The following is a 16,130-nucleotide window of genomic DNA, read 5'->3' as shown; positions in this document are numbered from 1 at the left end:
CACTTTCATTGAATTTTGAGTGTTTTAATCAACCTTGTTACACCTGTTGTGTTCCCGGTCAAAAGTGACAGCCATAAGAAATGAATGGATAACCAGAATATATTCATCCATCAGACAGAAAATATTTCCATAAACAACTCACTCACTCACTCACTCACTCACTCACTCTTCAGACCAAACAATGTCTTTTGTGGGTACACATCTCTTTCCCGTGCTTATGTGCCGTTCCTCCCATGTGAACCGAAGCAATGTATCAAATCTTCACACAGACGAGACAGCTGTCTGTTATGTGAACCCATCTCTTTCCCGCGCCTTTGTGCCTAACCCCCACGTGAACCACACCTTCCAGACTAATCAATGTATCAATCAGTGTATCGAAACATTGGCATCAATGTATCATCTTCACACAGACCCCATATATATAGCTTGATGTCTTCCTTGCACTCCTTTTACTCTGAGCACAATGAGTAGGTGGCTGACCAAGAGGTTCTCTGCAGAAGAGGTTCTGGTCCAGATTTTTGGACAGGATGAAGAGGGCACTGAAATTGAGCCAGAGATAGAGGAGGATGTCTCAGAAGAGGAAGACAACATGGATTTTGATCCAGACTTTGAGGAGACAGACCAGTCAACCGATGGAGAAGGAGAGGCATCTGAAGATCAGACACCTGAGGAGACTTTCCGGTTCAAGAGTGGACACTTGCTCTGGTCTTCAGTCCACCAGGACAGAGGAAGTAGAGCAAGAGTGGAAAATATCATAAAGATGATGCCAGGGCCAACTCGCTATGCAACATCTCGTGTGGATGACATCAAGTCCAGCTTCTAACTCTTTTTACCAGAGTCCACTGAGGGAATTATAAACAAGCCTGAGATGCTGCAAATGTGATGCCTACATTTACAAGGCCCACTCTAACCTGAGTGTCACATGCCACTCATGTGCATGAATTCATGTACACACCCACACCCACACACCCACACACACACACACACACACACACCTTCATGTTGAGTTTCATCTTTGATTTTAATTTTTTTTACAGTACACGTTCATAATTGTAATTTTTAATGCAGTTGTTTTATGTCTATTTCCATAAATTCATATTAAATGTCACTTGTTCACAGTTAAAGAATGTTGAATAAATGTTTGCTGGTGAAAAATGATTTTTGTGCTATTTTAAAAGCTGTTAAAACAGACCGGTCAATTTTGACTGGGAACACTAAAGTAAGGGGCAGGAGGTGAACATGACAGGAGGGTTAACAGTGTATTAAAGTCCATTCATTCAATATCAAGTTCCAATAAAGTTACAAGAAATATTTTACAATCAGTGTGCTGGGGTCATCGTTGTCTGTGGAAAAGTCCAACATCACTATCTGACTTTTTCACGGACAGCGATTTGGGGGTTGAAATCAGCACTACTATTAAAAATAGCAAAACTTTTTATTCACGTGACCCTGTTCTAATAAAGCACAAACAGCAAACAAAACAAATGGTGGAACTAACAGCCAGCAAACTACAAGTATTTTTTTTACCTTCAAAAGTAGCGACAGACTATTACATATTAACAACCTAAACAAAACCCTGACGTATTTTCTGCGTCTGTCAACACAGACACTGTCACAGTCACTTTAATGTTAGCGGACTCTGTTGAATGGGTAATTTACATCACCACAAACAAATCTCACAATATCACAGTAAATCGAGTTTGTGGTTTTTTTTTTATTCATGCCGAATTAAAGAGCTGCTCCTCACCATTCACGAGTGTTTGTTTCATATTCGACATCCTTAATTTTATCTTGTAAATTAGCGTCCGAAATTAAATGGGAACATTTGCAATGCAGTTCGTCAGCCGCTTCCACCACTGAACGCGGTAAACTAATTAATAGGAACTGGAGTTCAAACAATTTAGACACGGCGTCTAAAAGCGTAAAAACTACATTGTCTAAAGTGTGAGAGGAGACGGTGTATTGTTGGTTAAATTATACAATGTTCGCCGTCAAAGTCATTCATATAAACTGCCTGTAATGTGCAGCAAATAGTAGTTAACCGGCGCTAGCTCTTCAGTGACCTTAACGGGTCCGTACCTCTAGTACAGATGCTACGGATACGGGTCCCTACCTCTAGCATCAACCTAGTTATTAATTGTCAAGATTTGCTGAAACTTACAGAAATCTGTGCTGCTTCTGCATATCAAACGGTCACAATACTGCAGTGCCTAGCTTGATTTTTTTTGTTGTTGTTTTTTAGATATTTACTTAGGTTGCATGTCTCTGTGGATTCTCAGTCATAGTAATCCTAAAAACTTCAGTAAAAGGCAACTGGACTTCTCATTTTGGTAGTAGATAATGTTTGGCCTCTCATTCATAGGATTCTACACTTCTAACTGTCTGATTGGATACCCCACATATGTATTGTCACCTTCATATAACGTGGCTTTTGGCCCATTAAAGACCCAAGACTCACCTGCTTTGGGGTGAATGGTTGTTAAACTTTCAGGAGGATAAAGGCCAGTCCTTTAAAGATAACAATGTTCACATTATGAACAGAGAAGACAAATTTGTCTGTGTCAATCTGAAAAGCCATCTCTGGGACAAACATTTATTAGGAGCACTAAAGCATCTAAGAAATCAGCTTATCAGTAACATTACAAAGTGTGTGAAAGAGCTCATCAATTACAGAGTGGGTGTTGGGTTAAATAGTAATAATAAATACTAAAATATTGCTGTAATAATACACCATTTGGTACCACCAGATTTCCAATAACACTGCATTCCTTTACTCAATGAGTGTTGCTTTCTGAGTTTAGATAAAAATTAAGATTTTAGAGGAGATTAGATTTTGTCATTGTCATTGCATCAGGTAGTCTCTGACGGGAAAAAAATGGTAAATTGTCAAAACAAACAGAGTTTCATGGCAACAATGTCCTGAGTACATTTGAAAATCATTGATTTTTCTGCCTTAATCCTTGCTCATTGCAGCTTATCACTGTGTGGCTGTGTAATTATGCTGCAATAAAGCAGCTCCTGCTGTAAAGCTGTCAGCCCAAAGATCAGCCTAAAATAAGCTTGAAAATCACTTGGCTCTCATATAGTCAATCGTGATGGTTAAATTTAATTCAATGATTGCACCTTTTTTGCATATATGCATTGCGCTTTAGTTTTGCATGGTCATACTGATCACAGGTATGTTGGTTTGTAGCAGGATATTGGCAGATTAAACTCACTGTTTTTTTGTTCTTCACTGTCAGAGTTTTACTTTCCAGCTAAGCTACGAGACATACACTACTTTTTAAAAGTTTGGGGTCGCTCAGAAATGTTCTTATTTTTGAAAGGAAAACATTTTTTCCAATAAAGGTAACAATAAATTAATCAGAAATACAGTCTTTGATGCTAGGGGGATGTCAGAGGGGGAGACTTCTTGGTAAAGGGGTCTTGGTCCCATCCTACATGACAGTCCAGATGCTGCTGGAACCATTAGTGATGGATGTGGTTGCAATGCATTCCTCCAGACTGTCCACTTGAAGTTTTTGTTCAGGGTCAATACCAGTTTTCATTATCATTACTATCTGCAAAGTCACTTGCCTGTTCCTGTTTGAAAACAGTAACTTTCTGTGTTAATTGACTAGATTCTGCTGCATCACATCCAAAGAAGCCATTTAATTTATTTTTATCGAAAACTAGTCAATAAAAATAATGATTCAGATGTTTGGATAAATGCAGAATATCAGCCAAGCTTTAACCAGTCTGTGCCTAATATACACACTACTTGTTCTCTAGTCTCATTCTTGACTTGTACTGTCCTTCATGCTGTCTGATTTGTAGTTGAAACTGGTATATCTGGGGTACTTTGTAGACATATAAAGAGTATATATTATATGTGGGATTATGGTTTTAGTTATTTTACTATGCAGTAAAAGTAGTAATACAGCAGTTATCATCATATTATCCATTGTATTGTGATATTTAGCATGTAAGTAGAATGTAAAAATAATGCTATAGCAAACATTTTCTTGAAAATGCATCTGCCCCTTGATGCCCAAAGTGCCCTTTTGTCAAAGTTGTTTTTGTAGTTTAGTTTTAATTTATTTGTGTGTGTGTGTGTGTGTGTGTGTGTGTGTGTGTGTGTGTGTGTGTGTGTGTGTGTGTGTGTGTGTGTGTGTGTGTGTGTGTGTGTGTGTGTGTGTGTGTGTGTGTGTGTGTGTGTGTGTGTGTGTGTGTTCTTGTACTTGCTACATTGTGAGGACCATTTTCTGCATTTAACTATCAAAGTGAGGACATTTTTACAAAGTGAGGACATTTTGGCCGGTCCTCACTTTGAAACAGCCATGTTTGAGGGTGAAGACTTGTTTTTAGAGAACAGGTATGAATTGAGGTTTGGTTAGGGTTAGGGTAAGGATTAAGTTTAGGCAATCAGTTGTGATGGCTAAGGTTAGGGTAAAGCTCTAGGAAATGCATTACGCTTATGGATGTCCTCACTAAGATGGAAGTACAAACGTGTGTGTGTGTGTGTGTGTGTCTTTGTGGCCCAAAATAATAAATAAAACAAACAAAAATAATAATAACTCAGATCTACCCTGGGTCGGTTACAGACGTCCCTCACTGCTCTGAGGTCCCCTGTGGCCCAACGCTAGCGCCAGAGGGAGGACTTCAACAACTGATGGTCTGGTGAGGAGATTTTGAAGCGGTATTTGTTTGTACACGGTGTATTCTTCCAAGATGACTGATGAAGTGAAGTGAGCATCCTGAGTGTGCACATCTGACTCTGCACACATCTCTCATAAGTTAAAGCCGCTAGTTAACCACACAGCGTGCTGAGGGGAAAAGTATGCCAGGTTTCTTTTTGTTTCTATATGTTTCTTTTCTCATGGACAAAGTGCATTACAGAGACATTTTATATTTTACCCCTCAAGTGAGTTGCAGGGTGTTTCCTGTGTTTCTAGCGGCAATGAGGCATAGGTTATGCTGTTTCACAAACTATGTACATGCATTTTCACATAATTTTGGACTACTGCAGTATAAATGCAATAATAATAATTAGAAGAATTTGAATTGTGATTTTCTCAACCTCTCATTTAAACACATCAAAATGTGTTTATAACATTTGTATATATAGATATAATATGCATAAATATAAAATATTTAACTTTTATAACCTTGCTGTCTTGCACAAAGTGGATAGTCAAACTGAATAAAAACACAAATACATTTAAATACATGATTTCTGTATCATTTTTTTACTTTATTATTAGCACTATGAATAATAAAGGGCAGATTATGAATCAGCACCATGGAGCAAATTCGTTCCTATACAGTATATGTCTGGACAAGAAATGAAATTTAAAAGCAAGGACTCCAGGAAGAGGAGACACAGTTCAACAGTCTAGTGTCTAATGGTGATCTAAATTCAACTTAATACATTATCTTCCTATGTCCTAAATTAAAGCACAACTTGAATTACGGCTTTGTAGATATTGGCTGTACCTCCACCTCTCCTTTATTCTGGTTCCCCCAATAATGTACTTTAAAACTACATTCCTTAAATGTTTGCAGCATCTTTGCTGCTGTAACACTGCAAATTTCCCCACTGTGGGTCTGACAAAAGGATGTTGTATCTTAGCTTACGTTATCTTATCTTCATCCATCCATTCTCTATACACCGCTTTATCCTCACTTGGGTCACGGGGGGTGCTGGAGCCTATCCCAGCTGACTCGGGCGAAGGCAGCAGACACCCTGGACAGGTCGCTAGTCTGTCGCAGGGCTACATATACAGACAGACAATCACACTCACATTCACACCTACGGGCAATTTGGAGTGATCAATTAACCTCAGCATATTTTTGGACTGTGGGAGGAAGCCGGAGTGCCCGGAGAAAACCCACGCATGCACAGGGAGAACATGCAAACTCCATGCAGAAAGATCCCAGGATCTTCTTGCTGCAAGGCGAAGTTATCTTATCTTCTTATATCTTATCTTTAAATCACATGAGCATATCTTAGCAAGCCCTTGGCATTGTAGGTGTTATACTGATGTTTAAATATTGCTTCAAACGTAAGGTATCATTCTTTTTAGAAGATAAACTTTGATCTCAGAATTAGTACTTTTCATATTTGTTGCTGTGAGAGCCAAGCGTCTGAAAGGGAAGCTGAGGCATAATCCTCTTTTGGATAGTAGATTTTGTGCATTTGACTCATTTAATTGCGGGACTTGTCTACTTCGATGCAAATGAGTAAACACATAAATGAAAATGAAAAGCAGACAGTGTGGTATTGTCAAAGATCGGGTTAGTGGTTCAAGTGCAAGGTGACAGAAACAGCGCACACACAAAAAAAAAATGCTGGGACCTCTTGCCATGTCATCACTGTAAATTAGAAATTGTTCTCAACTGTTCTTACCTGGTAAAAATAAAGAATAAATAAATGACGAAACAATTTCAAATACAATCATAAATTGTACAATGTTTGCAGGAAGTCAAATGTAGGCCAAGGGAAAGCGATGTGGCTGGGGAGGTTAAACAGGGTGACTACTCAGGGGAACAACTGCTGGCTGGTGGGTGCATTACATGGAAATCACAGTGGTTAGCAGTACTAAGCAAAAACACAATACACTATCATACCAGACAGACTTAGTCTTATGAGCTAGATTGGGCATTTGTAATGCTCTGATGTGGGTTTTGGCATGGAGATCCCACAGAACCGAAGTGGAGTGGAATCCATATCGTATCCAGGAGAAAGGCAAAACAGATGGTCTGTAGCGTTAGCAAAGCAGGTCAGCAGCGCAAGCGGCGTGATCACGGACTGGACAAAGAAAGTACAGGTTACTGACTGAAACGATAAGCGAAACACGAAACAATAACTAGGAGCTGGCTTGACTAACTGAATGTTATTCAATGATCCAACGTTGCACAGTAGTCTGAGTCAGGCTTTTAGGGTGCAGGAATGAAGAATAGATAGGTAGACCTTTCCCCGCCACAGGTGAGCTCAATCAGTTAATTAACCAATGAGTGGGATACATAGGGAACATGCCTTCAAGGTCGCCCCAGGAAAACGTGGGATGTGACAGTCAAGAAAGACCTTGCGGAACTGCGTTTATCATGATGGTGATGATGATGATGACCTGCAAACATTCCACATATACCCACACACCCATGCCCACATGAGCGGAAGGGTAGGGAAGGGTAGTCCCTGCTTCCTGTATCTCACAATTTTCCATCCATTTTCTATACGCCGCTCAATCCTCATTAGGGTCATAGAGGGGCTGGAGTCTATCCCAGCTGACTTAGGGTGAAGGCAGGGGACACCCTGAACAGGTCACCAGTCTATCACAGGGCGACATATACAAACAAACAATCATAATAATCATAATAATCATAGAATTTAGAATCACCAATTAACCTCAGCATGTTTTTGGACTGCAGGAGGAAGCTGGAGATGCTCAGACATGCTCAGAGAGAAAATGCAACCACTATGCAGAAAGATCCCAGACCCAGGCCAGGACACAAACTTGCTGTGAGGCGATAGTGCTAACCACCAAGACACCATGCAACCTCACTCACAATTAGCCTGGTTTAAAATTTTTCATAAGTTAGATAAGTGGATCTTTTTTGCGATTATTTTTTGTTGTTGCACAACAAACTAAGCTCAGCAAAGTTTAAGTTGTCACCAAAATCATACTTAATTCAATTCCAAATTAAGAGTAGATAGTGTTCTCATGTTCCCAGGAATTATTACTGACTCCATCTTGCCAACTCTAAAGAACACAAGTTTAAACTTGGTGTCTAGAAAACTAGAGTTTGTATCTTCTCACAGATCTGCAGTTAACACTAAATTTTCTTTTGACTCTAACTGCAATATTTCCCTAACCTGCCTTGGTTGATAAGTTCAGCTGTGCCTTAGCAGTACTTTATTTGACATTATCTTTCCCTTAGTTAAACTGTAATTACAATATGCTGACATTATGAAAAATTAAAGATGGACATCAGGAAATTTGGTGAATTATTCAACATTATTTATGTATTGAAAATAAAGCACTGCTGTTCATTTATCTTCTTTTTCTACTTCTTTTCCAGCAAACTGAACTAAAACCCACTCCTGGTGCAGCACGGCCGTATCATGAATTTTACACACATTAAGATAGCAAGAGACAAGGTGTGATAATGAACAAAATGACTGCTCTTGCTTTATGTACAATTTGCACTGGTGGGTAGCAAAATCACCTCTTAATAAACTACATTCCTATCAGTGCACTCAGGGTGCACTGATAGGAATGTAGTGTAATTACTGCAGAGATATATGAAAAGGTTGTGCATTTTAAAATGTAATATTCCTGTGGTTTGATATCACGCTTGGTTATCTTATCTCCTTGTGATCTCATAGTCTTGCTATCTGTGACGTTTCCCTACACTTTGACACTGGGAGGATTCCTTTAAATAGAGCAAGTCCACTGAGATCAGCCAATTCACAACCTACTTGGTGGACTTGAATAGACACACATTTGGCATGCTCACTATTGTGTGGTTATGGCGTTTTCTTCACATTTCCTGATTTTCTGTGCTTTACTCATCAGCTCATATTCTGCGGATGGTAAGAGTCATTCGAATTTTTCACTCACATAAACCTTACCATTTGTCTGTGTAGGAATGTGGCTGAAGTGACATTTTTATGTTAAGTCATGTCTTTGTTATTTTTGTTTTCTGTAGATTATACCACTTACAGCCTAAAATCTCTTTAATGTCTTTGTTATGGATTGTCCAAAGAGTAGTTGTTTCAGCCTTGTATGTGTTATTAGGGAGACAAGCTTTGTTGGTTTTACTTAAATTTTGTTGCTTTAAAGTAAGGGAACAGTAGGCTTTTAGGAGTCTAGTAAAGGATGTAGAGGAGGATAGACAATGTGAACCTCTGAAATTGTGATGAGTAGAATTGAAAGAAGCTGTGTCTAAGTGTTGGGGGGAACTGTGTGCACACTTTATTCTCCAATTGAACTGTTAATGGCTGAGTTGCATTGTAGATAATGAAGGCGGACTAACAATGATAAATGACAAACTGTCTGGTTCTAGCGTATTTTTTTTAAAACTGGCTGTCACAACTCCAGTAATGGTAAGGAATGCAAGTAAGGTGCAGTGACTTCATACATAATTCATTATCATTTATGATCACAATCACCAGCTTTTTAATTCTGAAGATTCTTTTCAGACATGCATTCCTGTAAGTTAATCTGACAGTATCTGAATGTGCGCACTGGTCACTTTTTCGTGCAAGCTGTAACGGCAATGTAAAGTCCTTTGCAGACATGGGGTATGTAACATTGTTGCCTCATCAGTCTGCTAAAGTGACAACATTGTGTAGTGTAGGGATAAATCACTTTTATGTCAAAGCTTTATTCAGATATACATTGAACAAAGACAGAGAGGGCCATGGTACACCTGCAATATTTGTCACCTAAGATAAACAGGTACATTAGATGACACATAATGCATTGCAATGCACTAATAAACAAAAGAATAACTGTCCAAATAGATTAGTATTGTACTGATTTATTTATTTATTTTTTAAACCGTAATGAATAGCAGCCAAATGACAGTCAACATAAAATGAAAACTGTAGGTGGGTAATTTCTACATTAAAGCAAGATAAATTGAAAAATGGTAAAAACAAGGACAATTTAATGGTGATCTAACTTTGCTAGTCTGATAACTACGGTTTAAAAGTTCAACCAAAATGCCGATTGTTGTGCTATTAAGACACCAACCCAATTTGGGACAGAGATAATGATGGCCTCACCTGTTTTGTACTATAGTTGATTTAAAGATTCCTCTGGTTGGAATTAAAAACAGCTGTTTTGGGGATTGAAAACTTCTACACAGTCATTTTCATTTCAGATTGTCATTTTCCAAAGCGTTGTGTAGTTATCAGACAACAGAAGTCTGCCATTGGTCTCTGCTGTTCAATGAAGGGAGTCTGACTCAGCAGTCCTCCTTTTGTTGCCATACAGGTAGTTAATGTTCAGCTAAAGATAAATACTTTTAGAAGTAATTGACACTGGACAGGTGACACAAGAACTTCAAATTGAAGCTGCAGGAGATTGGAAGTTGTAAGTGGCTATAGAATCTCTGTTTTGGCTTGAAGCAGTTAACAAATGCAACTAGCAACAAGGAAACAGAGTAGGCTATGTGACTAAAGAATAAGAGGAAGAGTAGTAAAAATGCAAAAGGGCATAACACATTTGAAATCCATAGTGAAATAAACCATTAATTATCTGAAAGAATAAGTAATTTCTTGTAATAATAATATTTATCACAGGAATAACATACATATCTTGAGATTTCTGGGCCTGGGATCTTTCTGCATGGAGTTTGCATGTTCTCTCTGTGCATGCGTGGGTTTTCTCCGGGCACTCCGGCTTCCTCCCACAGTCCAAAAATATGCTGAGGTTAATTGGATACTCTAAATTTCCCGTAGGTGTGAATGCGAGTGTGATTGCTCGTCTTTAAATGTGGCCCTGTCACAGACTGGTGACCTGTCCAGGGTGTCCCCTGCCTTCGCCCGAGTCAGCTGGGATAGGCTCCAGCACCCCTCGCGACCCTCGTGAGGATAAAGCGGTGTACAGAGAATGGATGGATGGATCTTGAGATTTTGTAATACGACAGTCGAGCCCTGACTTTCGCAGTTCATTTGGTGTTGACTAGATGGCATCGTGGGTCCATGTAATCAAGAAAATCAGTCTTTGGTACATAGTAAGAAAACATTTTACTGTGTGTCATGGAAAACAAATATACTAAAATAAGCAGTGAATTTGTCCTGATTCATAAATAAAATAAATTACATGAATTTGGAGTTCAGAACCCTGTTAGTATGCAGCAGTAGTTCATAACTGCTACTTATCCTCTGAGATCCTTTACATCAGGGGGGTCAAACATAAGGCCTGCAGGCAAAAAGCGGCCTGCCAGAGAGTCCAATCCAGCCCGAGGGACGCCTTTGCAAAGTGTAAAAATTACACAGACAACAATAACTGTAATTTTTCAGTGAATGCAACTGCTATTTTAAATCTGTCCATTGTACTGCCACAACGTTTATGTATTTCTTTTATGTATAAATTGTATATGGTTACAAGGCAGGGAGATAATTTAACATTCTTCCTGTACAGGTGGTCAGGATTACTACACAGATGTGGAAATAAATGTAAACTGAAAATAATTTCTAGATCTTGACAATTTGTTTTGATCATAAAGTAAAATACAACAACCACAGAGGGGTTTATTCAACATTACAAAAGTAACTTTGTGCAAAAAAATTTGAAGTGAAAACAGCATGTCCAGTTTCATGGACAGAAATTTTGCACTAATATAGACCAAACTGTCAAAAAATTAAATCATCCCTCCCATTGGGATTTCACTGGCATCCCAGATTCTTCCTCGTCTGCACCACAGAAAACCCACCCAGTAAATTAGTCTGAGTCTTAAACCCTGTGTGCGTTTAAAATCCCATCTTCATTCTCGATGGGGACAATATACTGCAGCACTTAACCTTTGTGATTGAATTTTTTGTGCTTTGAACATCCACTGTGATCTGTAAGTTGTATTGTGGCTAATTACTGAAGCATAATACTGTTGAAATAGCACTTATATTTCTGAAGAAATTTCAGGGTGAACATTTTCAGAATGGCAAAACCAGGGCGAAACCACAGAGATGTACAATAAGCAGCTGATCACAATACAAATCATAGTAGTGGAGGAAGAGCGCACAGGTCCAGGTCTGTAACAGAGTAATTTTACTGGCCTGATGCATTATTCGGGAGAGTTTTGTTTTGTGTTTCATGGTGAGGAAGTTGAATCAGGTTGAGATATTATAGGCAATAATAGTTTCAATGACTAATTAATAAACAAGGGTTAAAATGTCTTTGCTGATGTCAAATCCATCAGGGTGGTCTTGGTCCTTGGATTGTTTTTGGCCTCTTGCACTACCGTTCTTGCCAGAGCAGGGTTCATTTTTGATTTCCTACCAAATTGCTTTGTACTTTTTAATTATCCTTTGAAACTTTAAAACATTTGCTTATAGCTCCACATACACCATTTTCAGTCTGGTGAGTAGCCACAATGTACAAGTCTCTCTCAGTGATGGATCCTCATAGCAAGCTCATTAAATGTTTTAGTTTAAATCTTGACTTGAAATTGACTGTAAACTGACTAGAAAACGACCGCATCAGTTGTGTAAATTTTATAATGTATTAGAATGTTCTAAAACATGGCAAAAATCCACTGGTTTAGAGATTGTTTAGCAAAATTACTTTGACAAATAGTTAGAACTCTTTACATCTCTTAATTTACGAAAAAAAAAATTATTTCTTTTCCTCTTGAAATTAGATTTTTCAGATTTCGGGATTTCACCGGAGACATCCACAATACAGGAAACAACTGATCAGACTGGAACATTTACATCAACACCCCAACAGACAATTTCATCAACACCAAACACAGTAACTGCTGAGTCAACTGAGACCACATTTGTGACTGAACCAACCGTTCCAACTCATTCGGAAACTCCTGAGACTGTAAAGACAACAGCAACACCTGACCCAACCACTCCCAATGACAAAACAACCACTGAGCCTGTTGAGACAACCACAATACAGGAAACAACTGATCAGACTGGAACATTTACATCAACACCCCAACAGACAATTTCATCAACACCAAACACAGTAACTGCTGAGTCAACTGAGACCACCTTTGTGACTGAACCAACCGCTCCAACTCATTCGGAAACTCCTGAGACTGTAAAGACAACAGCAACACCTGACCCAAGTACTCCCAATGACAAAACAACCACTGAGCCTGTTGAGACAACCACAATACAGGAAACAACTGATCAGACTGGAACATTTACATCAACACCCCAACAGACAATTTCATCAACACCAAACACAGTAACTGCTGAGTCAACTGAGACCACCTTTGTGACTGAACCAACCGCTCCAACTCATTCGGAAACTCCTGAGACTGTAAAGACAACAGCAACACCTGACCCAACCACTCCCAATGACAAAACAACCACTGAGCCTGTTGAGACAACCACAATACAGGAAACAACTGATCAGACTGGAACATTTACATCAACACCCCAACAGACAATTTCATCAACACCAAACACAGTAACTGCTGAGTCAACTGAGACCACATTTGTGACTGAACCAACCGTTCCAACTCATTCGGAAACTCCTGAGACTGTAAAGACAACAGCAACACCTGACCCAACCACTCCCAATGACAAAACAACCACTGAGCCTGTTGAGACAACCACAATACAGGAAACATCTGCTCAGACTAGTACATTAACATCAACACCCCAACAGACAATTTCATCAACACCAAACACAGTAACTGCTGAGTCAACTGAGACCACATTTGTGACTGAACCAACCACTCCAACTCATTCAGAAACTCCTGAGACTGTAAAGACAACAGCAACACCTGACCCAACTACTCCCAATGACAAAACAACCACTGACCCATTTGAGACAACCACAATACAGGAAACAACTGATCAGACTGGAACATTTACATCAACACCCCAACAGACAATTTCATCAACACCAAACACAGTAACTGCTGAGTCAACTGAGACCACCTTTGTGACTGAACCAACCGCTCCAACTCATTCGGAAACTCCTGAGACTGTAAAGACAACAGCAACACCTGACCCAACCACTCCCAATGACAAAACAACCACTGAGCCTGTTGAGACAACCACAATACAGGAAACAACTGATCAGACTGGAACATTAACATCAACACCCCAACAGACAATTTCATCAACACCAAACACAGTAACTGCTGAGTCAACTGAGACCACATTTGTGACTGAACCAACCGTTCCAACTCATTCGGAAACTCCTGAGACTGTAAAGACAACAGCAACACCTGACCCAACCACTCCCAATGACAAAACAACCACTGAGCCTGTTGAGACAACCACAATACAGGAAACATCTGCTCAGACTAGTACATTAACATCAACACCCCAACAGACAATTTCATCAACACCAAACACAGTAACTGCTGAGTCAACTGAGACCACATTTGTGACTGAACCAACCACTCCAACTCATTCAGAAACTCCTGAGACTGTAAAGACAACAGCAACACCTGACCCAACTACTCCCAATGACAAAACAACCACTGACCCATTTGAGACAACCACAATACAGGAAACATCTGCTCAGACTGGAACATTAACATCAACACCCCAACAGACAATTTCATCAACACCAAACACAGTAACTGCTGAGTCAACTGAGACCACATTTGTGACTGAACCAACCGTTCCAACTCATTCGGAAACTCCTGAGACTGTAAAGACAACAGCAACACCTGACCCAACTACTCCCAATGACAAAACAACCACTGAGCCTGTTGAGACAACCACAATACAGGAAACATCTGCTCAGACTAGTACATTAACATCAACACCCCAACAGACAATTTCATCAACACCAAACACAGTAACTGCTGAGTCAACTGAGACCACATTTGTGACTGAACCAACCGTTCCAACTCATTCGGAAACTCCTGAGACTGTAAAGACAACAGCAACACCTGACCCAACCACTCCCAATGACAAAACAACCACTGAGCCTGTTGAGACAACCACAATACAGGAAACATCTGCTCAGACTAGTACATTAACATCAACACCCCAACAGACAATTTCATCAACACCAAACACAGTAACTGCTGAGTCAACTGAGACCACATTTGTGACTGAACCAACCACTCCAACTCATTCAGAAACTCCTGAGACTGTAAAGACAACAGCAACACCTGACCCAACTACTCCCAATGACAAAACAACCACTGACCCATTTGAGACAACCACAATACAGGAAACATCTGCTCAGACTGGAACATTAACATCAACACCCCAACAGACAATTTCATCAACACCAAACACAGTAACTGCTGAGTCAACTGAGACCACATTTGTGACTGAACCAACCGTTCCAACTCATTCGGAAACTCCTGAGACTGTAAAGACAACAGCAACACCTGACCCAACCACTCCCAATGACAAAACAACCACTGAGCCTGTTGAGACAACCACAATACAGGAAACATCTGCTCAGACTAGTACATTAACATCAACACCCCAACAGACAATTTCATCAACACCAAACACAGTAACTGCTGAGTCAACTGAGACCACATTTGTGACTGAACCAACCACTCCAACTCATTCAGAAACTCCTGAGACTGTAAAGACAACAGCAACACCTGACCCCAACTACTCCCAATGACAAAACAACCACTGACCCATTTGAGACAACCACAATACAGGAAACATCTGCTCAGACTGGAACATTAACATCAACACCCCAACAGACAATTTCATCAACACCAAACACAGTAACTGCTGAGTCAACTGAGACCACATTTGTGACTGAACCAACCGTTCCAACTCATTCGGAAACTCCTGAGACTGTAAAGACAACAGCAACACCTGACCCAACTACTCCCAATGACAAAACAACCACTGACCCATTTGAGACAACCACAATACAGGAAACATCTGCTCAGACTGGAACATTAACATCAACACCCAACAGACAATTTCATCAACACCAAACACAGTAACTGCTGAGTCAACTGAGACCACATTTGTGACTGAACCAACCGTTCCAAACTCATTCGGAAACTCCTGAGACTGTAAAGACAACAGCAACACCTGACCCAACCACTCCCAATGACAAAACAACCACTGAGCCTGTTGAGACAACCACAATACAGGAAACATCTGCTCAGACTAGTACATTAACATCAACACCCCAACAGACAATTTCATCAACACCAAACACAGTAACTGCTGAGTCAACTGAGACCACATTTGTGACTGAACCAACCGTTCCAACTCATTCGGAAACTCCTGAGACTGTAAAGACAACAGCAACACCTGACCCAACCACTCCCAATGACAAAACAACCACTGAGCCTGAGACAACCACAATACAGGAAACATCTGCTCAGACTAGTACATTAACATCAACACCCCAACAGACAATTTCATCAACACCAAACACAGTAACTGCTGAGTCAACTGAGACCACATTTGTGACTGACCAACCACTCCAACTCATTCAGAAACTCCT

At 39.9% G+C, this 16,130-nt stretch overlaps 1 protein-coding gene across 1 annotated transcript; it reads left to right on the top strand.

Moving 5' to 3' along the window:
- Positions 1–463: 463 nt before the first annotated feature.
- Positions 464–15,281, top strand: LOC127532497 (mucin-2-like). The gene is made up of 2 exons (XM_051944239.1): positions 464–731; positions 12,352–15,281. Exons 1-2 carry the CDS (start codon positions 464–466, stop codon positions 15,279–15,281), a joined length of 3,198 nt encoding a protein of 1,065 aa, XP_051800199.1.
- The last annotated feature ends 849 nt before the right edge of the window (positions 15,282–16,130 follow it).

Source organism: Acanthochromis polyacanthus, chromosome 23 (assembly GCF_021347895.1).
Source record: "Acanthochromis polyacanthus isolate Apoly-LR-REF ecotype Palm Island chromosome 23, KAUST_Apoly_ChrSc, whole genome shotgun sequence".
Classification (NCBI taxonomy): domain Eukaryota; kingdom Metazoa; phylum Chordata; class Actinopteri; family Pomacentridae; genus Acanthochromis; species Acanthochromis polyacanthus.
This window is presented reverse-complemented; position numbering and strand designations above follow the sequence as displayed.

What these genes read in the sequence shown, in the direction of transcription:
- LOC127532497 (XM_051944239.1), top strand. Translation starts at nt 464, where the DNA reads ATGAGTAGGTGGCTGACCAAGAGGTTCTCTGCAGAAGAGGTTCTGGTC. An exon ending in AGTCCACCAGGACAGAGGAA is followed by an intron (nt 732 to 12,351) that starts GTAGAGCAAGAG and finishes TCTTGAAATTAG; the next exon opens with ATTTTTCAGATTTCGGGATT.